Source organism: Amblyomma americanum, chromosome 1 (assembly GCF_052857255.1).
Source record: "Amblyomma americanum isolate KBUSLIRL-KWMA chromosome 1, ASM5285725v1, whole genome shotgun sequence".
In the NCBI taxonomy this organism is placed as follows: Eukaryota; Metazoa; Arthropoda; class Arachnida; order Ixodida; family Ixodidae; genus Amblyomma; species Amblyomma americanum.
In genome coordinates this window covers 64,235,108-64,261,146 of record NC_135497.1, presented here as the reverse complement: position 1 = coordinate 64,261,146, position 26,039 = coordinate 64,235,108, and the positions used below count along the sequence as shown (strand labels likewise).

At 45.1% G+C, this 26,039-nt stretch overlaps 2 protein-coding genes across 17 annotated transcripts in view; one reads left to right on the top strand and one right to left on the bottom strand.

Annotated features, from left to right (window-relative positions):
• LOC144112913 (uncharacterized) overlaps positions 1–26,039 on the bottom strand; it is a 194,258-nt gene that overhangs the window by 120,559 nt on the left and 47,660 nt on the right. The gene's annotated exons all lie outside the window — the stretch shown is intronic.
• Positions 1,051–20,002, top strand: LOC144112910 (tudor domain-containing protein 1-like). Of its 6 annotated transcripts, none has more exons than XM_077645732.1 (5): positions 1,051–3,684; positions 4,126–4,203; positions 6,673–6,777; positions 9,652–9,755; positions 18,860–20,002. In XM_077645732.1, exons 1-3 carry the CDS (start codon positions 2,038–2,040, stop codon positions 6,715–6,717), a joined length of 1,770 nt encoding a protein of 589 aa, XP_077501858.1. In that variant the 5' UTR covers positions 1,051–2,037; the 3' UTR covers positions 6,718–6,777; positions 9,652–9,755; positions 18,860–20,002. The 6 variants fall into 6 exon arrangements, with proteins under 6 accessions (XP_077501858.1, XP_077501857.1, XP_077501855.1 ...); XM_077645731.1 differs by having other exon boundaries at positions 4,126–4,410; XM_077645729.1 differs by lacking the exon at positions 4,126–4,203 and having other exon boundaries at positions 1,566–3,895.

Sequence of the window (26,039 nt, the reverse complement as noted above, 5' to 3'; positions counted from 1 at the left end):
GAAGCGAGAGCTGGTACTGGGCTTTCTGGATATAGCCCAGGCATACGACTCAGTGGAGCACAATCAACTGTGGGAGGTCCTGGAGGCACAGGCTATCCCAGAACCGCTACTACACTTGGTGAAGGCTTTATACACTGAAACCCAGGCTGTGATTCACTGGGGGGCCTCAATCACCAGGCCAATCAGCATGTCTAGGGGATTGCGTCAGGACTGCCCTATGTCGCCGATCCTGTTCATGTTGTTTATCTTGGGGATGGAGCAGCGCCTTTTGGAGAGCGGAGTTGGGTTCAGCCTCACCTACATGGAGGATGGCGCCACTCGTACTCACAGGCTACCAGCCCTCCTGTACGCAGACGATATAGTACTACTTGCGGACAACACGGGAGATCTCCAGAGCCTCCTAGACATATGCTCATCTGAGGGCGATGGCCTCGGGCTCCATTTCAACGCCACAAAGTCTGCAGCAGTCAGGTTCCCGCCGGAGGCGTCCGAGGACAGTGGACAAGAGACCCTACCCCTGCATCTTCAGAACAACAGTGTCCTTTGGTTGCCGTCCTACAGATACCTGGGAATAGAAATCTCGGCGGGCCGCAACTATGTACAGGATTTCGAGAAGCAACTCCGGACGAAGGCCATCAGACGACGGGCTTTCCTGAGCTCACGCGCCTTATGGGCTTTCAAACGTTTTGAAGTCACCCGATCGCTATGGAAGGCGGTGGCGGTGCCAGGCCTCACCTTCGGCAACGCAGTCATCTGTTTATCCTCCGTGACTCGCCAAGGTTTGGAGACGCGGCAGAGAGGTGGGACGAATGGCCATGGGAGCTCACGGCAGTGTGCCGAACGAGGCGGTACAAGGTGATCTGGGGTGGTCCTCCTTTGAGGCACGGGAAGCCGTAGCCAAACTGAGCTACGAGCGCCGTCTTAGCGAAATGCAGGACGGTCGCTGGGCGCGGGAAGTGTTCAAGTATGTCCACCTGAGGTGTGTCAACACCAAGTGGGCCCGTCGCACCAAGAGTCTGGCGGATAAATACAGAGTGGTACCCCCCCCCCCCCCCCTTACTTCAAGTTTCCAACCCAACGGACGGCAGAAGATCCGAGAACAAGTGCGATGCGAGGAGCAGCGTCGTTGGCAGCAGACAGCCCGCGAGAAGCCAGCCCTGGCCGTTTACCAACAACGGAAATCGAAGGTTGAAAAAGAGCCCCTATATGACAACACTAGGGGCAGTGGACTGTTGTGCGAAGCTAGGAGCGGTGTGCTACGCACCCGATGTCTTCGAGCAAAGTACACGGAGGGTATGAGCACGACGTGTGAACTCTGCGGAGGCGCTGATAAAACCATCGAGCACATCGTGTTGGAATGTGCAGGCCTACACCCGTCGGTTTCGGATGCACAGGACAATTCCTCAGTAGGTCCCATGCCACCTGACGCGATCAGCGGATCAAATTAAAGTCCCTTCATGAGCTTTTCTAAAAAAAGCGTATCTAGGGAATTTAGATCCAACAGCCTCGGGGCACTAGCGATGGCACTCGGTTTTCGCCGACCCGACGAGCCACCGCAATGGAAGCTGGATGAGCGAACGAAGCGAACGTTTGGAACATTGGTGGCGCACACGACACGGTCACGCTCCATGAAGGCTCAGGGGACCAAAACGTGCCATGAGCGTGTGTTAGGTGTTTTTATTCTTTAATTTTTATTTTTGTTACCTTGATCCGGTTTTTAGTGCCGTTGATCTCCCGATACAAAGGGATAGCCAGTATCATCATCATCATCATCGAACGGAAACGCGCGCTTCCCGGCTCTGCCTTTGTCCTCTGTGTTCGAAATAGTCCGAGACATGTTCGAGACGCTGGAGGCGCTGGACAGCTTCACGGTGCCGCGGGGCTCACAGTTCATACAGCTCCGAGCGCTTTTGGACGGGGTGTTCGGCAGTCTCCATTAATTTTTCCTTGTTTATGGCTTAGTCGTGTCGTGCCGCGGTCTCTCTCTTGCTGTGCGGGATCATAGCTGTGGCATAAGGCGTCTACGGAAAATCCACGATGGCTCCGGCGAAGTGTGTTGAGACCGCAGTGGTTGCGACGCATTCAATACCACGGCCGCGTGATGTGCCTTTTAAAGTTTGCGTCCCAGTTCGTGTGACTTACTACAATGGACCAGCCAAAGTCTTCCTGCGTTACAATCCGCCTGGCTTGCCTGAATACCCCTACGAGAAGTTCTGCGTTGGCGACGGGAGACGCCACTTACACGAAGTCTTTGTTGGAATGTTGTGCCTGGTGTGCCAGGACGGCAGAATGGAAGAGGGTCTTCGCGCGCAGATAAGAAGCGTGCACAGAAATTCGAACGGCTTACAAGCACTGGCCAGAATCCTGTACGTAGACACCGGCTACGAGGATTTTGTCGAGCTGGACTGTCTGTACCCCATCGACGCGCGAGCGACAGCCGAACCGCGCGGGACAGTGGAATGCTGCCTGCGTAGGTTACGGCCAACATTGCGCAGCACGCGCTTGGACTGGAACATGTTGCCCGACGGCTGCGAATACGAAGCCATATTCCACAGCGTCTCAGACACGGGCGTCTATGAGGTTGATTTGTTCGTTGTATACTCCACAACGAGAATGGAACTGGTTAGACCAAATGTTGGCGAGAATCTTGTCTATAATGACTATGCCCAGTTCCCGAGTTACCTTTATGACATCCCAGCTATGGACGGAAACCCGGCCCAAGCTACAAGCAGGCTTGCATCGCCCTCATGTGAAGAAGGCTCCACCAAGACGCCTGAAACATCACCATCGACTCTTTCAGACCGCGCTGACACTCCCAGCGAGGGGTCGGCATCTTGCTATGAATTAGCGGCGGCGGAAGAACCAACGGGATATTCCTGGGAGATTAAGGTCACATATATTTCCACACCTGATCACTGGTATGGACAGCTGACTTCCAGGTCGAAGGACCTTTTGGAAGTGTGCAGCATTATAAGCTCTTCATGCAGCGAGAGCGCATGCCCTGAACGTGAAGTTAAAAAAGGCTCATACTTGATCTGTCGTGATTTTCCACATGCAATGGGAGCCAGGGTAAGAGTTGAAGAGGTTCTGGACGGTGATAGATGTTTCATATTTTTAATAGACTATGGCAATAGGAAAGTAGTGAGTTCTTCATGCCTGTTCAGGCTAGACAGAAGGCTTCGTTCCATAAACCCTCTTGCACTGAGGTTCCATCTTACTGGTATTGCACCATGGTCAGAGTGGACAGAGGCAGCTGTCACGAGTTTTGAAGCACTCACTCAGGGTGACACCAAGCTTACAGTGGAAGTTTTGGAGACACAGAGCTGTGGTGACGAATTTGATGACAAAGTCCACCTGGTAAAATTGTTTAGCGAGACTCATGGCAATGTGGCTGAGTGCATGATCAGAGATGGCTATGCAAGGATGCCAATTGAAAGAAAGGTGGTACCCGGACAAGGTACAAATTTTGGAGACATGCAGTTTGATCCTATGCAGGATGACCGCAACGATGTGCTTAATAGCTACGGTGTGAACACTGATGACCCAGGTGTGGCAACCTCGAAGTTTACTGTCAAAGATGGTCACCGCATCTGCAAATTTTTCAGCGCACATGGCACCTGTAAGAACGGACAATATTGCGTTTACAGCCATGTTGCTGAAGAAGCGAATTCAGCGCTACTGCACGTAAGTGAGCCAGTTCTGAGCCTTTCAAGTATAATGCAGCCGCCACCTGTTTTGGAAAGCTGGGTGTTTGGACAGGTGTCTGCATGCAGGAGCCCAAGTTTCTTCTTCCTAGTATTCCCTTATGGGCAAAGTCCGATTGAGCAGCTGATTGTCGAAGACATGGCTTCCAGGTCGAAGCTGTCTTTGGAAGGCCTCATGGAAGACTTGCAACGTGAGTGCAATCTCAGGAAATTCAGTGAACACAGATTGTTCACAAAGGCTGAAGGAGAGCTTGTGGCTGCGAGGAGCAATCGCGACGCGCGTTGGTACAGAGGACAAGTTGTGTCAGTTGGCGACAGTGATGTTCTCCAGGTATTCTTTGTGGACTTCGGGTTTTATGAGTGGGTACCAGAGGAGGAGGTGAAGGCCCTCGATGTGCGCTTCACATACTTGCCATTGCAGGCACATCCGGCTTGCATTGTGGGAGATGGATTCAGTTGCCCCGGTGACAAGACAGGATGGGACGCGGAAATGCGCGAGGTATTTCTGAACTGCGTTACTTGCAAGGACCTCCTTGTTGAAATTGTCCGAATTTCAGACGGACTTCTGCATGTCAGGTTATACTTTCTCCAGGATGATAAGCTCTTTAATGTAACTGACTGTATGACAGCTTGCAAGAGACGCTCGACCAAAGAAGAATGCCGTATGCACTCCATCTTTACAAAAACTCGTAGGGTGCCTTCTTAGGTGTGCATGATGTTTTGTTTTTAATGTTTATGCAAACAAGTGTGGCATTTTCTTAGGTGTGGATGGTCTTTTGCTTTTGATTGAGTTTAATTGTATTTTTGATTAGGTGAATTTAACTTTGACAGAACTTGATTATTGTGTACCTAAGTTAGTGTGCACTCCATCTTTACAAAAGCCCTTAAGGGGCCTTCTTAGGTGTGTAATATCTTTTGTGTTTGACATTGCATGCATTGTTATATCTTTTATATGCATTTACCCTTGATAAACCTAATGACTCTGTCCCAAAATTTAGTAATAAGTGTGAGATTCGTGCTTTTTTTACAGCAGCAACTTGCACTATGCATTCAGTGAATAATAAATTTTTTTTTGTGTCAGGTACATGTGGAGAAAAATGACTTCTCATTTAATGAAAGGTATAGTACAAGGAATGAAAGTCATGCTGACTGCACAAAAACGTTTGCAAAATCTATACATGGGATTGAAGCTGAAGAAAATTTTCATTCTCTTTGATAATGTGCTTTGCCTTTATAGAAAACTCGCTGGAAAATGTGAGTGCATTCAGCACTGGCTCAGCACTTTGAGGCAAAGCTGGAAAATCAAGCAAGGTTAAGTGGGTCATAACGTAAAATTTGTGGCAAGAGTTGTACGAAAGAGTTAAGTTTTATGATAAATGGATGTGCAACATTATGCCAGGCTTGATGTTTGAAGCTAATGGTCTGCTCCTTTCCAGGTGCTCTCCTATCTCTTCATCATCTGCACCACTCAAAGTGTGCAGAAATTGAGATTAGATGATACACAAAAAAAGTATAGTGCTTTTAGTGGCACTGGGTACTATTAGGGACAAAGCTTCTAGGGGCTGTATTCTGTAATAAATAATCCATTCCACTTAGCCATGTTGTCAATGTTGCAAAAGGAACAGCAGGTAGGAAAGTGAATGCCTAAATCCCAGACATAGCCAATGTGGTCACAGCACCGCCACTAGCCAGCATCTTGCTGCCACATCCAGTCCGGCCGAGTCACATAGACCACGCTCTGCCAATTTGTCTCAGAAGCTCTTTCCTGAGAGGGCATTAGTGGTGATAAAGCTCTTCAGGCATGTCAAAGATGTCGTTCTCTGGTATCTGTGCCCGCCAGCCAGTGCGACACGGGCTTGAGAGGTGTTAATGCAAGCAGGTGGCATTGTGAGCATGTTTCTGTCAGAACCAGTAACACCTGCTCTAATGCCCTGCGGCAATGGGAGCAGCAACAAATGGCAAAGGACCAAATGAAATAACAATGGGATGGATTTTCACAAAATACGGCCTCAGGACACGCAAAAAGTGGTCCAAGCACATAGTTGCCATGTCTGTAAAGGATCACTTCCATTGGACTACCACAGTTTAGAGGATCCTGGTCCACAAGTTGGGCTCGAGCCACTGTGTAACACTGTGTAGCTACCAGAGCAAGCTCTGCAATGGTTCTTTATTTTGTTTTACTTTCTGTCACATTTTCTCCTGTGATATGGTTCAGTGATGAAGTGCTGGCTGCAACAATACTGGTGCATGATGCTTTCAGAGCACGGCTAAGGTTATTAGCTGGGTTTGGTGGAGGGGAAACGCAAAAGGCACCCATGTGCTGTGCGATGTCAGCACAGCACACGCGAAAGAGAGATCCCCAAGTGGTTGAAATTTTTCCAGAGCCCTCCACTGTGGCACCTTCTGTCTTTACACCCCCTTTTCTTTCACTCCCTCCTTCATCCCTTCCCTCACAGCGTGGTTGAGGTGTCCATGGAGAAGTGAGACGGTTAATGCTTCTTTCCCTCCCTCAAAACCAATTTATAGCTCACTGGCCTCAGGTGCTTCACTTACACAATAAGCTTACCCTGTTTATTCCACTTCTCTGGCAGTCCATATGCTTCCTTTGACAACCTAACACTTCTCTGTTGTGGTTGGTATGGTGTCAACTGCACTAACATTGTAGACATCACCTTATGAATACATTTTGATGGAGCACCACTTTGCATGGCCTAGAAATGCATGTGGCACTGTAACACAAAGATATCACTGAAGCATCTCCTATGCATACCAGCAGCCAATACTAACTCTAGCCATACATGCCTGCTGCATGCCTGCGTGGAGTCGGACTGATTATGGCCTTGGAATAGGTGAAAGGCCTTTGGTAGGCTAGCTTTACATCTGCTGCCAGGAGCAAAACTGCTGTATGCCTCGTGCTACTGTGTTGCTTGCTGCTCTTGCGATGCCTTTTGGTGTTTTCGTTGGGCAGGAATGCTACAGATCAGATGGAGCAGACTGGTTTGCCTCGAGATAAAAGCAGTCACCTCCTCACTTGTTTTTACACCTGATCCTGCCAAGAAATAGCACAGCAATGGTAAGTGAAGCTCGAGTGGTATACTCCATTTTTGTTTCCGACCGTATGTGTCGGCATGACGTGCACTTATGAATTGAAGTGGTAAGCATTTTAAGTGTAGTAAACATCAAGCAAGACTGTATGAATAGTAAATAAAGCAAATTAGAAAGTTGTTTCGAGCTAGAGTCACTGTCACGTTGGTAGCAGTTTGCTAGCCCTACGTTATTTCACAAATTCTACTGTCATTCCATACTTAGATTGATTTCAGCCACCCCTCGCAATCTTCTGGTGCTGCGGGCATGATAACAAAGTAAAATGCCTAACATGATGCTAATCATGGAAGGTCGTTTATGTACCACATGTATATATTGGAAGAGCCTGCCATCACATATTACAAATAAAGCAAACATGATTTCAAAACGTTTTGCACTCTGATAGTAAGACTTAGCTGGCTTCGAGCCCATCCGTGAGGTGTTGTGTTATATGTATTAAATCTTGTGACTACTACCTGTGTACAGCACTTCTTTGTGCAAGAAAATGGGCCAAATAGGTTACAAAGACTCGGAGAGAAAAGAATGACAACAGATGAAGCGAAAAAATTTCTGAGGAAAGGAAATGGCGTAGTAATACAAGCCGACCCATTCATACACCTGATACCCGTCGGAAATGAGCACAAATTTCTAGGGATAACATTTGACAAAAAACTCGTTTTCCTGCCTAATATAAATGCACTGAAAAAGGAAGCCTCTGGATCCCTAAGTTTATTTATCTGTTAACATACTGGAGTGCTTTTTAGTGCTTTGCTTCTTTGCACCTAGGCACTGCAGAGAAGCCACCATGGCAGGTGACTGCCGCTGTATTTCACTTCATGTCACGTGCCCCCGTATTTGACCCACTTGTGTGTTTGCACATCTGCCTTTCATCACTAAATGTATTATACAACCCAAATTTGTTGAAATTTTAACCGTACAGCCGGGAAATCATGTTATCCGGGAAAGTATTAACTGATAAAAAAATGGTGTAACTGTATGGGACATTTTTATTGCCCGTGATTTTGAGCATATGAACTGTGAAATTGTGCATAAACTGGGAGCGTATCAAGGAAGTTTTACTGTACTCTGTACTGGTGTACTTTGGTGGCCAATGCACTTGCACTGGAAGTTTTCTTTGAGTTTTATGATATTCATTTCTTTTGCAGTCTTTATTTCTCATGTGGAGAAAAATTTATTTATCGAAGAAGCACCTTGGCTTTTCTGGGGCTGAAATGGTTGGCTGCTTGTCAAATGGCACATTTGAATTTGGCAGTGTGTGAAATAAAGTGCAGTAGAAATGAAAAAATTTGTGACTGTTAAACTAGCGGTCACACAATCTTCTGTGATTTTTTTCAGAAACCTTACTAGTGAGCTTACATTTCATGTGAATTAATTTCTTTTTCTTTTTTTTGGTTATCATGTTGTTTGTACGAAATGGCATGGCTATGGATCTTGGCAAAGCTCTGATGGGGGTACAAAAAGATAGTAAGATCTCAGTTGGAGTGAAAAGGTAATTATTTGGAGACAAAGATAATAAGTGTATAAAGAGCTAGATATGACCTCAGGTAGTGGTTCGCTGAAAAATGGGCTGAGGGGAAACTTTTTATATTTTTGGGAATGACCGTAATTGAAGTGAATGTACTATAGTTCCAGAAATGCTTGGTATAGTATGCTTCTGAGGTGGTTTTCAGCTCTCTTATCACTATTGGAAACACTGGAAAATTCAAGCTTTTGATGCCTAGCTTCATTTGTTCCAAGAGAAAATAGCACGGAGTTGGCCAGTCAGCGTGCAGTCGGGAGTAAGTGTTTGAAGTATGGCTCTAGAACGAAGTGCCAAGGGATGAACTTCCAAGAAGTGTTTGCTGCAACAAGTTGGCCATGGAAATGGTGGAATACTCTGCATTTTTTGGCACTTCGCATAGAGTTCAATCAACCGCACTAAACGTAACTGGCTGCATCCAAGTTCTGCTATATTTATTGCAGCTGGTGTGACAAGTGTGCACCTCAGCAAGGACCCTTCTTTGTGATAATAATGCCAAGCCCAACAGGCCCGTGTACTGTGCGATGTCAGTGCATGGTAAAGAACCCCAGGTGGTCAATATTTTTGGAGCTGTTCACTATGGCGTCCCTGATTGCCTGAGTCACTTTGGGACGTTAAACCCCCATAAACCATAAACCTAAAGCAGGTTCAAGGCCACCAAGGAAACAGCTGTTACAACTTTGTCTCCCCTTCCCTGATAGTGACCTTATCTGCCCTCCCTCAGCCGCCTTCCTTTTAGTGAAATGTCCCCCAAAGATAGTTTTCAAGGCATGTCTGACATTCATTGTTATGTGGCAAGGGAGCTGAACAACACCCTAAGAGATGAGAATTCGTTCAGAGCTTCCAGGACTGGCACTGTGGATCCCAGAAGCATGCTAGCTTCGTGTGGGATCAGTCTGGAGAACTGTAAAACATGTTAATGAGACCTTGCTAGTCACCATTTCAGTGAGGGATCTTATTGACAGACTTGTTAGAAGTGACTAACTTTGACACCAGGAAGGTGACAATCTGAGCATGGGCATGAAATATGAACACTGAACTCCAGTGCAGCTTCATTTAGCTGGTAATTTCTCTGCACAATTTCCCCAGGTACAGGAGGAAGAAACTCCAGAAAAAAAAGTGTGTGCATCAAAACCTGGGCAATATTTGGGCCTTGTTGATATCCTTTGGAGAAAAAAAAAAAAGACTGTGGAATCATGGGTTATGAGCCAACTTGGCTTCATTCTGCGGGTCCCTGACTCTTGCTAAGGTGGGGCATCGCAGGACGGCATTTGAAATGGAAACATTTTTTGTGTTGTGAAATGAAGGCTTGGTATTTTTCAGCTTGGAGGCCTTGGGAAGGTCAACGTCACCTTGCTGTCTGACTTCACCAAAAAGATCTCAAAGGACTACGATGTCTTGCTTGAAGATATTGGTATTGCATTGAGGTGAGTCTGCTGTTATACATGTAACATTTTTCTTTTGCTAATCTTTAGTGGCCATTCACAGCACCCCGTTTAAATGTAGCCATGAAGCTGGTTTGCTGAGACTCCTGATATAGAGAACCTGCTGTGGTAATGGGAGTCAGATGCTGGCCTTCTTGGTGTGAAATGGACATCCAGCCCACCTGGCCTTGCAGGAGAATACCAGTAACTGCTGTGATGAAGCTGTTGATACGTGAGACCATGCCTTGCTGTAGAGAGCACCTACATTACAGGTTCTTTATTTGTGGTGCTGTTGAATACATGGCTTTCCCTGTGATATAGTAAGCCTACCGAAAAGCTCATTGTGGGCCTCCACTCGTGCACGGAACTTCTGCATTGATGTGTTTTGACATCTCATGAAAAATTCTGTTCTTGTGTATTTTTTATTCGCAGGGCATCTTTTATTATTGACCCCAAGGGAATGGTTCGTCAGGTCACAGTCAATGATGTGAACTTGTACAGATCTGTGGACGAGACATTGCGATTATTGAAAGCTCTTCAGCATGTCGAAAAGCACGGTGCAGGTTAGACTTTCTTTCTTGAGCTGATGGGTGGAGGGCTTGTCTCCCTTGTGTCAAGATTTTTTCTGTTTTGGTGGCTGTCGGGTTTGTAGCTGGTAGTGAGCATGGCTGTATGCATGAGCTTCTTTAAACATCGTCGCTTCTTTTGAAAGCATTATGTTGTGCACAGCACAAGCTGGACAGCATTAAAAATTCTGGCACTTGGGAGCAGTGCTTAATGACATCCAGATCTCAAGGTGTAGTTTTAACGCAGTAGCGTTAAGGCTCCCGTTGTGCAGAAAATCCGGCATCGGTGTCGGCAGTGTGAGCGGAAAAAAATCCCCGGAGAAGCAATATAGGTGGGCCACCTACGTCACGTGACCTTGTGGTGTTGTTGCAACCTGCCCACTGGATTGTGAGCAAACTAATCACCATGGTAGGTGGCAATTAACCTAATGATTGGTCGCAAGAGGTTGCTCGGGAAGAGAGTCACACAAGCCCCATGGGTGGCAGCACCTGCCATGAAGGGCAGTGGCACATTGCTTAACTGCGGCACTACTGCGCCAGGAGTGGTATGAGAACTCCCACAGCTTTGTGAATGTAAAGTTGAGAATGACCAGTTCCACATATATGTGCATTAAGGGGAGACTGTGGTCTTAGAAATTATTAAAGAAGTCACAATTAAGAAATAATCAGGAGACGTGTATTTTTGTGTGCTGATTCTAAATATGCCATTTCATTTCATGTAAACCTTGCTTGAGTACTTATGTAATATGTTATGCAAGGTGTACCGCAGCGGTGGCCAAGTGGTTGAGCATCCGCCTTGCATGTGGGAGGTGCGGGGTTCAATCCCCAGTGCCGCCAGGTACCCTCTGGTGATACAGTGGGTACAAGCTTTCCCCTGGCCTGGTGCTCAGCTTATCTGCGGTGAAATGCTTGGAAAATGGGTCGTTGACCCCACCTTGAGTAGTTGAAAATACCTGGTGCTATGGCACTCTTTGGCCATAGATGCCATAAAGTTGAATGGCGCAAGGGAACGAACACAGGAAGACACAGAGACTGAAAGAGCGCGCGCCTCTGTGTCTTTCTGTGTTCGTTCCCTTGCTCCATTCAACTTTATGATGAACCAACTAGCCCAACAGCAAGTACCGTATAAACCGTATATAGGTCGAGTGGGAATATAGGTCGACCCCCTTACCTTGAAGTGAAGAAAATAGAAAAAAATAGAGAAGAAGCAAATATTGCCGAAACGCATTTATTTGCAACTTCGGCTGCGTCCCTGGACCACCGGAGCTGCGACTTCACTCCGAACTTTCATCAGTGTCGTCGGAAGACGATTCCTTGTCGCTCACCGCCTCCCACAGTGCGTCGTCCTCAGTTCCATCCAGCGTGTTGCTTATGCAGCACTTCTTGAAAGCCTTTTGCACCATGGCATCTGGCAAAGAACGCCAGGCCGACAACACCCAGCTGCAGACGGTCGCAAGCGGAGGCCTTTGCAGGCGGCCCAGCGGCGTCTTCGGATTGTCGCCGGGCATCCACTCATTGTACTCCTGTCGCACTCTGTCCTTAAAGAGCTTGTTGAGTACCACGTCAAGTGGCTGAAGGGTAGACGTCATTCCTGGTGAATGACGACAAGGTCGGTCCTAGCTTCCGTGAGCGCACGCTTTACTGATTCGGTCAGGTGGCCGCGAAAAGCATCCAAAACCAGCATGCTCCGATGACGCAGCAGTGCACCGGGCCGACGATTCCACACCACGCGAATCCAACCAATCATCATAGCCTCGTCTATGTACCCTTTCTCATTCACGCGCACAACAACACCTGAAGGGAAGGCTTCCTTCGGCATGGTTTTCCTTTTGAAAATGACTAAATGAGGCAACTTTCTGCCATCTGCCGTGCACACAAGCATGACAGTAAAGCGCGAGTGCTCACTTCCTGTCGACAGAAGTTTTACCTCTTTGGCGCCGCGTTCACTGACCGTGGTAACCGAAGGCATATTAAACCAGACAGGGGTCTCGTCGGCGTTCGCAATTTGTCCGAGCATGTAATCGTGCTCCTCTCGAAGCCGAATCACATACCGCTGGAAGCTGACGAGCTTATCGGCGAACTCCTCTGGCAGCTTCTGGCATATGGATGTGCTGCGACGGAGAGAAAATCCCTTGCGCCTCATAAAACGGCGCACCCATGACTTCGGTGCGCTGAACTCTTCTCGGTGTAGTCCAGCTTCCCACGCAAGGTCCAAAGCTTTGCATTGAATGGAATGCACAGTCACGGGTAGTGACCGCGCATGGAGGTGCCGCACAAAGTCCGCAAGTGCGTCCTCAAGTTCTGGATGTACTGCACGACGTCCGCGAAAGGACATTTTGCTCGGCTTGCACGCGAACAACTTATCTTTCTGTCTGTGCCAATACTGCACGCTCTTCTCCGAAACGCCGAACATGCGCTCAGCGGCCATGTTCCCGTTCGCTTCAGCGAACTCTATAACTTTTTTTTTGAAAGCCGCTGTGAACTGCCTCCATGTGCCGCTGGTACTCATTGCTAACGCGGAATTGCGCACGAGGTCAAACAAAGCAGCACACGCGAAGACCAACAATCCGGTGGCTCTGAACGAAAAAAAAAAAGCATTCGCGTTTAAATGTCGATACGGTTTTGGCTATCCGTTCGCGAACAGGCTCCGTGGGTTGCCAGACTGCGACTCACATTCTGCTAAGGCCACTTTATAAGACGAAGGGCAACCTTCGCTCGCTGTTTTTAAGAAAAAATCTCGACTTATATTCCGGTTTATACGGTACTTCTGCAACGCCATACATGCCCTTGCACCGTAAAAATCCATAATCATCATCATGTTATGCAAGGTGTTTTGATGAGCTTTTAAGAAATTTTTCTGCAGGGAAGGTGAAATGGTTTTTTAAGAATTTGAATCTATGAAGCTTCTAGGTACAGGATGCAAAGTAGTTTTGTGCTAGCATTTAAGATGGTGACTTAATCATCGATCAAAACCACGACAATGTTCAGGCTTTTCCTTACTGCATTGGAGGAAACTCGTGGTGATGTCATTGTTGCCGAAACTTCAGATGTCCGCTGCCTTCGTCCACATGCTGCCGTGCGTGTTCCGATGCCGCCAAACAATGCTTCATGAGCTGCACCTTCGACGGCATTCATTTTCTTCTTTGAAACAACCGCTTCTTGGCTGGAAACTTTGCGCCGCAGTACGTGACGTCGCCATTGCGGCCTCTGCCTGCTGCCGTGTACTGCAGAGAAGCCAGAATGCTGACACCCTTTTAGTCGGCGATTACATCACAATTTCAAATGCTAGCGCAAAAAGATTTCGCATGCTCTACCTGCATGCTTCACACATTCGGCTCATTTAATATCGAATTCTAAAACCTCCTCAGTTGCTCTTTAAGGGTAAAATAATCATCCTGCCTATCGAGGAAGTGGAGTTAGGGTATTTTGAAGTTCCCACTTCAGAAATGGGGAAACAAGTCTGTGTACCATTTCTGAGGTGACAGCTTCAAAACCACATAACTCAACTTCTGTTGTTGGCAGGATGATAATTGTACCCTTATTGCATTCCTTGATGTGAAAAGAAACCAATGGCAAACATTTTGGCTAGTTTCATGCAGCAAAATTTCTTAAAAGCTTCTCGCCAAAACATTTAGAACATACTACACAAGTCCTCAAGGAATTGGGGTGCATAAAAGTTTGCCACAGAAAAATATGTGTTCCCTGAAGTTTTCATAATTGTTGACTTCATTAACAAATTTTTTGTTACAAAGACCAGTGTCGCCATTGACCCATTAATGCTATCGCTTAAGGCAGAGCTTAAGTGTCCTTGTCCTTTTCTGGTCTTTTCTCTAATGTTGACTGAGGTGGGAACAGCAGTGCTTATAAATATTGGACAGGGTGAGACCCTTATTGTCTTGCACTGCTTATGATTTCCAGAGGCATCGCTGAGAAGAAGCTTACATAGTTAAAAATATTTTCTTGCGCATTTGTGTATGTACAAAATGTGTGTCTGTTGTGTTTGCTGAGAGTATATGGGGAAGCCTTTTTACCTTGCTCTTGTAAATTGTGCTTAAAATTTGTAGGTCATTGCCTGATAATTGAAAGTAATTGGTTACAGCAATAGTTTTGATGAGCTAGCATTTGTTATTGCACAGTTTGTCTATGCTACCTTTTCAAGCTATAACGTGCTATTTGCAAATCCTTTCATTTTATAGAGAAGAGGCCTTAATACTAATTATCTCACAATGCTTTGCAAAGAAATGTGTTGGCTCTATAGCTGTGCTTCTGCTCCTGAAAATCTTCATGAATATGAGATTCAGATTTTTGAAAATGTGAATATGAGATTCACATTTTCAGTGTTGCTCTGTTGCTGCTGCCTCACTGTTCAGTCACTTCACATCACCAGGAATGTATAACTGCTAGTACCCTGTTTTTAAGACTAAACAGCATAAAGCATGGTAAAAGCACTGGTGAAAATTTTTCTGGTAATACACTGCATTTTTAAGGGACCCAGCGCAGTGGCGCCAATTTACATTTTGCGGTGCTGAGACTTGCAAGAAGTGAGGCTTTTTTTTCCCCATGCCTTTCCGTAGTAATTAACTCCACAGTTACTTTTCTTGTTCCATTATTCCTACTAAGCTTTCACTAATTATTTCAATGTTTGGCTTAGATGCAGTGAGCGTTGGCGGCTTTTTCATTGAAATTGCACTAGAAAAACAGACTTCATTGGCAAAATAGCTAGATTGGAAGTTACATACCTGCAAAGCTTTCTTCTGTTGGCTACTCCTGCGATCGGCTTCCAGGTAATAAGCGAAATTTTCTGCAAACCCAGAACCTGAGTGACAGTCATTCAACGGCCACCAGGCCATCATGCAAAGCCTCATGTGGTTAGCACTTTATGAGCCATTATTTGCTAACTTAGTGCAAGCAAATGTTGATGTTCCCCATCTTGGGGCAGATTTGTTGCAATATATTGCCTGCAGTTTGAAGGAAGCTGCAGAACCAATGCCATTCTGGCATGTGCGTGTCCTAGACTGGCCTATCCTTTCATGTTGCATACTGCTTCTGTTAACTTTTCTTGCATCCATTGCAAACATGGAATGGGTGTTCTTGTTGTTTCCTGCCTTGTGCAGACAAAAGCATGATGCAGTTGTGTAGACGTTGGAAATTAAACTTAACGTATTAAAAGTTGTGAAAAGCCATGTGATGCTTTTGCCACTAAGTTATCCAGAAAGACAGTTATTTGAATTTGGAACTGAATTAAGAGCATAAAACTTAAAATTGTGTATCACAGAATAGCAGTTTTGATAATCTCCAAATTTCTCAAAACGTATAAACTCGAGAAAATAGTCCCTGAACTTGTCTGATACAGAGCTCTAATTACTGGTTATTGCATTACTAACTTAGTTGGAGCATTTCTTGTTTCAAATGTAGTCTAAGGTTGTTCATTGGTGCCTAAGCAGAAGTGTTTTCGCAGGCAATTCTTTTTTGTTTAGGCGGTGTATGCGATGTAGTTTTCAGAATTTTCATACTGTAATTGGTATCCCTGCTGTGTCCTAGCTCTTATTCCAAAGTGCAGAAATGTTATGTTTCTGTGACATATTTCAATTTTATTCTTAGTCGCAGAACTCAGTGAGCAAAAGAATTTACATAGGTGTTGCCTTGTATCCTGACGGGACAGCCGGAACTACGATATTCTTTCCCTTGGCAGTACAGTCATGCCTTCTTAACGTGAACACAGTTCCTTACCGGAAAGGAACTGTTCATAAAATAAGTCGTCTCTAATAAAAAATTGTGAAGGAAAAGAAACAAAAACATTTATTCAAAGGAAAAAACTGACTAAGGCCTGCCTCTCTGCATAGTGTTATGTAATGGAGTGAAAATTAGACAAAAACTTGGCATTTAAAAGAGCATTATCCCATTAGCTATTGCCCTAAAAATAAATAAAAAAGCAGTGCAGTGGCTGTAAGTAGGCCTTGTACTTTCCAGTTTTAATTGAAAAACACTAATAAACAACCGGCAGTACAAAAAATATGAAATCGGTTAAAACCAAAAACACCGGTTCCTGTTCATGTTGAGGCCAGGCAACGACTGTTATCGCGAAGAAACTCTCCTACTTCTTTTCTCATCAAAGCACAGAAATGCTGAAGAGGTACTTGGAGCAATACCGCCAGTGTTTTAAAAACACACATCGAAGAGAGCATTGCCGCAAGGCTTTGTGTCCTCCTCCAAAAATTTTCAGTGGGCATGGCCGAGCACTTAAGTGCAGATAGCCGACTCGATTCTTGGGAAGCTTTTGTCATTAGTAGCGAATTTTACTGGCCGATGCATGGCACCATTTTTTAAAATCTTCAGTGAAGAAGGCTTGGGTTCGGCTGAGCTCATAGGGTAAGGATTAGCCATTTTGTTAGAGAGCACTGGATCACAGCTGTCGTGAAAAGCTCTCAGAAACTTCAGCGTTAAGATCACCGCTTGCTGTCACTTATTAGATTTTGAACTAAAGGGCTTCTTTACAGTGAACCCCCACGGTGGGTTTCTATTACGCTCTTACTGATGTTATGAAGTGTATTAGTGCCCAATTTTGCCTTTTCTCAAGAGTACTGGTGCCCTCAGAGAAACGAGCCTAAAGCTCAAAGTACTTGTTTAAGCTCTAAATTCTAGAATATCCACTAAAACTTCTTAGAATGGCCTTTCAGAGAGAGACATCTGCCTCGTTACTCTGTTATCCAACACTCTTCAGTCGGAGAGGAACCTTGTATACAAGATGCATCTTGGTTTGAAACTTGTAGCCTTGCTAAAGGAGTGGAATCAGGCACCAGCAAATGGCTACTGAAGCATGGACAGCCTAATTAAATTAAGATGGTAGATGAGAATCTAAAAATGTACCTTGCAGAATTTTTATTGCATTTTAGAAGGTACTGAGACAAGTTGCTTGGTTGGAACACCCAGAATGTCTTGAAGTTCACAGGTTACTCTAGATCTATATCAAAATTATTCACCTTTGTGGAAAGCAGAGTTGCAGAGGAATTTGCACGTTATGAACAGACCTATAGACTCATAGTGTGTGTGAATGTAGCCAGAAGGAGCTTCAGCTGGAAGTCCAAACTTGTCGCCATATGTGTCATTGCTGTCGTAGTTGACGTCGCTTCATTGTTTTGTAAGCTGCATGCATGTGACAAGCTCCTATTGTCCCGAGGGTCTTTTAACATCTAAAAAAAGCGTTGAACAAGTATTTTCCAAGTGGGGTGTTGCCTAGACAAGCATGCTATCACAATCTAATCAACAAGGTCAATAATCTTACTACTACACGCTTGTGTACCAGTGACTAAAAAAATTGATCTCTTTGCTTTGATCACCCTTTTTTTTAAACTTTGAGAACTTTTTTTGCAATAATTGTCGCTTTTAATGTTTGCACCATACAGCTAGCTGAAAAACATCGACTTCCCAAAAATAAACAAACATCGAAAAAGATTGGCCAATTTTACTCGCAAATAAACACAGAAAATTCCTTGCCCTAGCTATAAGATTTGCCATGGAGTCTGTTCTACTACTGCTGTTCACTTCTTATGAACCACTTCAGCATACTATCTGCCCCCAGATGGGCTAAGTGTGGTTTTCAGAGTAGCAGAAGCAACTCAAGCAGCATTCTTTACAGGCAGTGGAAAGGCTTGTCAACTGGGCACCTTGGCAATGTAAAGCATGAAACTGCAAGTCTTGAGGCATTCGAAATTTTGCACTGCTTTTCTCTGGTGTTTTGTGCTAAAAATACAAGAATGGGATTGTCTGGCCAAGGGAGCCGAGCTATTGTTCTCATCGCTGCCCATGTTATTGTGACTAAAATACATGGGCCTCAATTGGCTTTGTGCGTGTTCATTGTGTCTGTCATCTAGACAGCGAGTTTCCATATTCACAAGGCCGCAGGTGCTTGATGTTTGTGCTATTTTCTGTCTCATAGTAAAGCCATCTTTTTGTTGAAAGTTCCACATTTGACATCCATGAAAGGTAGTCTATTGATCGTGGCTCGCTTTGTATTGGGAGTTTTATATTCTCTCTGTGCTTTAGAGCTCAAAATGTTCTGCATGAATGCACCTTAATAACATATCCACTTGCGCACACACCTTGGCTTTCATATTTATGTCAAAACTGTACACCGAGTTTGAGTAACATAATGTTAGGTTGCGTTTGCTGAATTAATTGGTGTTCAACAGAATTTCTGAGGCAGTATATTGTGAACAGGTAACCTATGTGCACAAACTTCGGCATTGCTTTGTCTGCTTATTCTCTGGTCCAGACTTCATAAGGATCTCCTTTGTATTTGCTTTCATAATCAAAAGCGTGCGAAGGTGGCAGAAGTGAAATGTGGGTTTGGAAATGCTTATTTTTTGCTTTTTCAGCAGTGCACTTCCACACTAGTGCTGGTGCAGGGTGCTTTCATGCATGTGCACAGTGTATAGTCAAAGATGCTAATGGTTTAAAGTTTTGCTGTTCACAATCCTTGCAGAGTTAGGGCTGAAAAGTTGTGTTGTTGCAGTCCACATAAACAAATGTTCCATTTTTCAGCAATCTGTGCTTCGTGGGAACCAGAACCTGCTGGTGGACGCGGATGTGAACGCAGTGCACGTAGCAGGCAGGATAAGTGATGCCTGTGGCAGAGGGTCACCAGCCACCTTCCTGGGTCACCAGCCACCTTGTTGCAGTGGATATGCTTCTTATTTCATTTGTGTGATGTGTGCACAGCAGGCTCAACAGGTGACACCTGTGACAAGGGGCTTGACCAGTGCACCATCTTGGATCATCGTCAGCCACTTGCTGGAGTGAATCGTATCTTCATTTTTCTGTGACATGTCATCTTTGATTCTGTTTACTCATCTGTATATTCCTCCATGTGAACTGTAAATACTTCCAAAAAATTTCATCCCCTGTTATATTTTCAATTTTGCCATTCGCTGTTTGGCATGGGATTGTGACATCTCATAAAACACTGTTGAGATCTTTGGGTTGGGACTTCTGTTGCTGCAGGCAGATGTGCCAGTGGCTAGAGTGCAGTGTGTTGTCCGCCATTGTGTTGGATTTGCCACCGGCTTTTTGATTGATGCAATCAAACTGCTTTATGCATCCGCCGTGGTGGCTCAGTGGTTAGGGCGCTCGGCTACTGATCCCGAGTTCCCGGGTTCGAACCCGACCGCGGCGGCTGCGTTTTTATGGAGGCAAAACACTAAGGTGCCCATGTGCTGTGCGATGTCAGTGCACGTTAAAGATCCCCAGGTGGTCGAAATGATTCCGGAGCCCCCCCCACTATGGCACCTCTCTCTTCCTTTCTTCTTTCACTCCCTCCTTTATTCCTTCTCTTACGGCACAGTTCAGGTGTCCAAGGATATATGAGACAGATACTGTCCCATTTTCTTTCCCCAAAAACCAATTATTATTATTAACTGCTTTATGCCATTAAACTGCTTTTATTTTTGGTGCATTTTAAATTATAACTTGTGAACAATTGTGAACTTTTTCAAGAAAATGCAAATGTACAGATTTTTTCTGGCCAATTACACATAGTGCCTAATGCCTAATACAAGACTTATCAAGAATGAATTGCATTGATACAGATTGCTTTTTATCGTCTACACATTCAATGGTGTTTTGGCTTAGGGGTATAATTATGTGCTTGTCTCATCGGCAGAATAAATGCGGTTGTTCTAAACCATAGTTTGTGTGTTGGTTATAAAATATTTCAAGTGAGCTGCCACATTATGCGATTGACATTGATGATGGAGCAACAACTGTTGCAGCTTTGCTTGTTGCATAAAATTATAGTGTGTCATTCAGGGCCTGAGAAGAGCAACTACTTTCTCTTACAGATACAATATTCTGAACACATAGGTGCTAGTCTGCTTGACCTAGATTATAAGATTATCAGTACATAGTTTATTCAATGTGCACATCTTGTTATCCAGTAATAGGCAGAATCTGCTGCACTGCAGACTTGTGACAAGGGCACATGAAAAGGGGGCGGGGTGAAGAAAGAACACTGTCCGCTTTCGGTGGTTCAGCGTAAGTTGCTCAAGTAATTACATTCACTAATGATAATTATTCTCTGCGTCAATATGAAATTGATTTGTTTGCAGTACATACTTCAAGCTATGGCCGACTTTGCATACACCACTCTTGGAACTGAAGTGGATGCAGGTTCGATCCCAGCAGTAGCAGCCACATTTCGATGGAAGCGTGGTGCATAAGACGCCCTTGTTCTGTGCAATGTTTGTGCTGCAGTGCAAATATTGAAATGGGATTCTTAATGGTCCCAGTTCAAATGTTTCATTGGCCCATTTCCTGTAGCTGCTGGGACGAATAGCTCCTGGGACCAGCAGCTGCCCTGTTATCACTGAAATGTTTCTTTGGATAAACCATTCTTATAAAGACCTTTGTTTTGTAATTTTTTTTTAGAAAGTTGCAAAAAGTGTTAAAAAGCAAGTTTCTGAAGATTAGGCATGCACGAAAAATTAAGGTAAGCACATACAACTTATGCTAAAATGTCAGTCACCTGCAGGGTTATAAATATGCCTATAGTGCAAATATGGAGCTTTAAACCCCACTCTGCAAGCACAAGAGCAGTCTAAGTACAACAGTGATAGCGTGTGGAACTTGTGGCATTTTCCAATCTGAGATTTTTGCTCCTCAAGCAAAAAAGTGTGCTTCAATCGGTTGTTTTAAGTCCAAATCCCGTATTCTTGCTGGCCTAGATGTATATTGTGCTCCTCCATGGATTCAAGGCCCTACTGCGGATCTTGGATTTGAATATGCCATTACACACCCACGTTGAAACTAATATGGGCGCTTCAATATGCTCCCTACATATATTTGTATATGCTATACAAACATTAGAAAAAGGTTCCAGTTAAACTGCAAAAACTGCTTGGCTGGAACCAGCGGATCCCAGCACAACCAGTTGGTCCTCTAGTGAGACCACAAACATTAAAGAAAACTGGATTCTTACTGGGACCAGTAGAACCCAGCACGAAACCATGACCATTTCATTTGTCAGCAAACCAAATATATCCTGATGGTTTCAGGTGAAACCATGAGAGACCAGAATAATGGAAGAGAGAGAGGCGGCCGTAGTGGAGGGTAAGAGATTAATTTGAATGACCTGGGGTTCTTTAATGTGCCCCCAGATGAAAACTGTTTATTAATGGTGATTTCCACTGGTCGTGCCGGAGCAGCGACGACGAATTCGAGTTCCACTGGTCGACCTGGACTGACCGCGCGAATTCCGCTGGTCGTTTGGAGCAACTCCGTTGCATATACTGGAACACTAATTGGATGGATGGATGGATGGATGGATGGATGGATACGGCTGAACCCTTTACATCGGGCGGCTGCTCAAGCCACCTAGCCATGTCTTGTGAAATTTTACTCCTGTCTTGCTTTTAGCCACCAATCAGATAACCTTCGCTTGGTTACTTCTAACCTCTTAAAATCCACTTTCCCCTCACTATCCCTAAACCCCAATGCCTTGGGTAAGTCAGCCCCGCTGCCTTCCACTGTAGGGTGAAGCCCTTTACAGAAAAGTATCAAGTGTTCAGCCGTTTCCTCCTCCTCTCCGCACGCAATGCACAAAGTGTCTATCTCGTGGTACCTGGCTCTATATGTCTTAGTCCGCAAAACTCCCGTCCTGGCCTCAAACAACAGAGCTTCCTCTACAATTATCATAGATATTTTCTTTGGCAATTTCCTGCTTAAAATCCTGTATGTTCCCAGTGCTCATTTGGTCAGCATCCCTGTTTTCCACAGAGCTCTCTCTGTTTCGTTAACCTTTTACTTAACTGATAATTGCGGATTTTCCCCAAACTGCTGTCCAGATATTTGCTTGTAAATATTCTAGTTCGCTTTCTCCATTTCGTATCAACATTCCTTGTATACAGGTATCTGAAAACTTTCCTATAGCCCACTGCTTTTCCCCCATTTTTCTCAATCGCTCCTGAAATGCTATCTTACTGCTAGCTTCTCTGCTCTCGAACGACGCCCATCCCATATCACCCTGTACCCCCTGATTTGGTGTATTTATTTATTTTATTTATTTACAATACCCCTAAGGGCCCTCGTGCGAGGGTATTACATAGGGGGGGGGGCGATACAAGCATAAAAATATGGCACAGGCATTAGAAACAAAATACACGTAATAATTAATTAAAAACTAGTAATGTACACAAATAACAACAACAAACAACGCAGAAGAAAATACTCAGTAAATGCACATAATACAACAAAAATACCAAATCTGTTAGTCCATGGTTTGTTTTAACGAATGCTGAAACGATTGTGGGTTAACCTCAGTAGCTATGTGTGATGGCAAGTTATTCCAATCTATTATAGTGCGAGGAATGAATGATTTCGAGTAGAGCAATGAACGGCATGTGACGCGTTTTATTTTGTTAACGTGGTCGCGGCGAGGAAAGACTGCAGGGTGTGGCAAAAAGAAGTCGTCGTGGAGGGTGGGATGGTGATACAGTTTGTGAAGCAAGGTTAGGCGAGCGAAATGGCGTCGACATGATAGCGGTTCCAACTCGGCACGTTGTTTTAATGCTGTGACACTGGTGAAGCGTGAATAATCTGAAAAGATGAAGCGAACAGCACGGTTTTGCAGGGATTCAAGGTTGTTTATGATGTAAGCTTGATGAGGGTCCCATATGGCAGACGCATACTCAACTTTCGGTCGGATTAGCGTGATGTAAGCAAGTTTTTTTAAGTGTGAAGGCGCGTGTTTGAGATTACGCCTAAGAAGGCCGAGTGCGCGATTTGCTGATGCTAAGATTGTGTTAATATGGTAATGCCAAGTTAGGTCAGACTGAAAGTGAACTCCTAGGTACTTGTAAGTTGTTGTAAGTTCAACTTTATCGTTATTGAGGAAGTATGTTGTAGCAATTCGAGTGGAACGGTTAGTAAACGACATTAACTTTGTTTTAGATGCATTTAGAGACATTAGCCAGGAAGAACACCAAGCCGTTACAGCGTCAAGATCAGTTTGAAGTGATTGGCGGTCGGTTTAATTAGTAATATTACGATATATTACACAATCATCCGCGAATAACCTAATTTGAGACGATACACACTTGGGTAGATCGTTAATAAAAATTAAAAAGAGCAGAGGGCCAAGTACACTTCCCTGGGGGACTCCAGATGTTACGGGGACAGAAGACGAGTTAAAGCCGTTGACAGAGGTGAATTGTTTTCTGTTATCGAGGAATTGTTTTATCCATGAAATAACGCTGGGATGGAGATTTAAGTTTGTCAATTTGGTTAGGAGCCTGTGATGGGGAACGCGATCAAAAGCTTTAGAATAGTCTAAAAATACTGCGTCAACCTGTAAGCCAGCGTCTACTGCGGAAAATATGTCGTTAGTAAATCCAGTGAGTTGTGTGTCGCATGAATAACCCCTGCGAAAACCGTGCTGGTATTTGAAAATGATATCGTGCTCCTCTAGATAATTAATTACTTAGAGTATGAATTATGTGTTCCAGGAGTTTACAGATGTTGCTGGTTAATGAGATAGGGCGATAGTTAAGTGGAATGGTGCTCCCAAAGCTAGCCTCCCTACGCCACGTTTAATTTCTAACCTTGCTGGAACATCCCGTCTCATGCACAGGACCGCATTCCCGAAGGTCAGGCTAGGGACCATCACCCCTTTCCAGATCCCTCTTACCACCTCATACCTATTGTAATTCCACAGCGCCCTATTTTTCGTGATAGCTGCATTCCTACTAGCTTTATTCATTACATATTTTTCATGCTCTGTCAGATACTCAACACTGTTATTTATCCACACCCCAAGATACTTGTCCTCATTCACTACTTTTAGCACGAACTCCTGTATTCTATGCTCGCCGCCCTCTTCATTAAATATCATGACTGCAGATTTTTCCTTACTATACTTGAAGCCTAATCTATCTCCCTCTGTACTGCATATGTCTAACAACTTCTGCAGGTCTTCCTTGTTGTCAGCCATTATCACTATATCGTCCGCGTATATTAGTCCCGGTAATGTCTGTTTAATCAATTCCCCTTGCTTGAAAAAAGATAGGTTGAAGCCTAGTCCACTCCCCTCTAGCTTGGCTTCCATTAGGGTCATCTGACAGCGCCGCCATACGGCGGGCAGAACAACCGGTAGTAGTAGCTCTATGGAAAAACCCCTGACGCTTCAGGCATGTTCTTCAAGACAACGTTTAAAAACGTTGCTTCAGGAGGAATTGCTTTTTAAAAAGGCTAACGTTCGCAGCGATCCTAGCGGAAATTACCCTTCTTTTGTCTCACTTTTCACTCTAGTCGTGTCGTGCCGTGATCTCTCTTGCTGTGCGGGATCACAGCTAGGCCTGGCTAGGCGTCTACGGAAAATCCACGATGGCTCCGGCGAACTATGTTGAGACTGCAGTGGTTCCGACGCATTCAATACCACGGCCGCGTGATGTGCCTTTTAAAGTTCGCGTCCCAGTTCGTGTGACTTACTACGATGGACCAGCCAAAGTCTTCCTTCGTTACAACCCGCCTGGCTTGCCTGAATACCCCTACGAGAAGTTCTGCGTTGGCGACGGGAGACGCCACTTACACCAAGTCTTTGTTGGAATGTTTTGCCTGGTGTGCCAGGACGGCAGAATGGAAGAGGGTCTTCGCGCGCAGATAAGAGACGTGCACAGAAATTCGAACGGCTTACATGCACTGGCCAGAATCCTGTACGTAGACACCGGCTGTGAAGATATTGTCGAGATGAACTGTGTGTACCCCATCGACGAGCGAGCGGCAGCCGAACCGCGCGGGACCGTGGAATGCTGCCTGCGTAGGTTACGGCCAACATTGAGCAGCACACGCTGGGACTTGATGAACATGTTGCCCAGCAGCTGCGAATACGAAGCCATATTCCACAGCGTCTCAGACATGGGCGTCTGCGAGGTTGATCTGTTCGTTATATGCTCCACAACGAGAATGGGACCGGTTAGACTAAATGTTGACGAGAATCTTGTCTATAGTGGCTATGCCCAATTCCTGAGTTAACTTTATGACATCCCGGCTATGGACGGAAACCCAGCCCAAGCTACAAGCAGGCTTGCATCGCCCTCGTGTGAAGAAGGCTCCACCAAGACGCCTGAAACATCACCACCGACTCTTTCAGACCGCGCTGACACTCCCAGCGAGGGGTCGGCGCCTTGCTGTGAATTAGCGACGGCGGAAGAACCAAGGGGATGTTCCTGAGACATTATAGTCACATATATTTAAATGCACACCTGATCACATGGACAGCTGACTTCCAGATCGAAAGACCTTTTGGAAGTGTGCAGCATTATAAGCTCCTCATGCAGCGAGAGCGCATGCCCTGAACGTGAAGTTAAAAAAGGTTCATACTTGATCTGTCGTGATTTTCCACATGCGACGGGAGCCAGGGTAAGAGTTGAAGAGGGTCTGGACTGTGATGTTTCATATTTTTAATAGACTATGGCAATAGGAAAGTAGTGAGTTCTTCATGCCTGTTCAGGCTAGACAGAAGGCTTCGTTCCATAAACCCTCTTGCACTGAGGTTCCATCTTACTGGTATTGCACCATGGTCAGAGTGGACAGAGGCAGCTGTCGCGAGTTTTGAAGCACTCACTCAGGCTGACACCAAGCTTACAGTGGAAGTTCTGGAGAGACAGAACTGTGGTGACAAATTTGGTGACAAAGTCCACTTGGTAAAATTGTTTAGCAAGACTCATGGCAA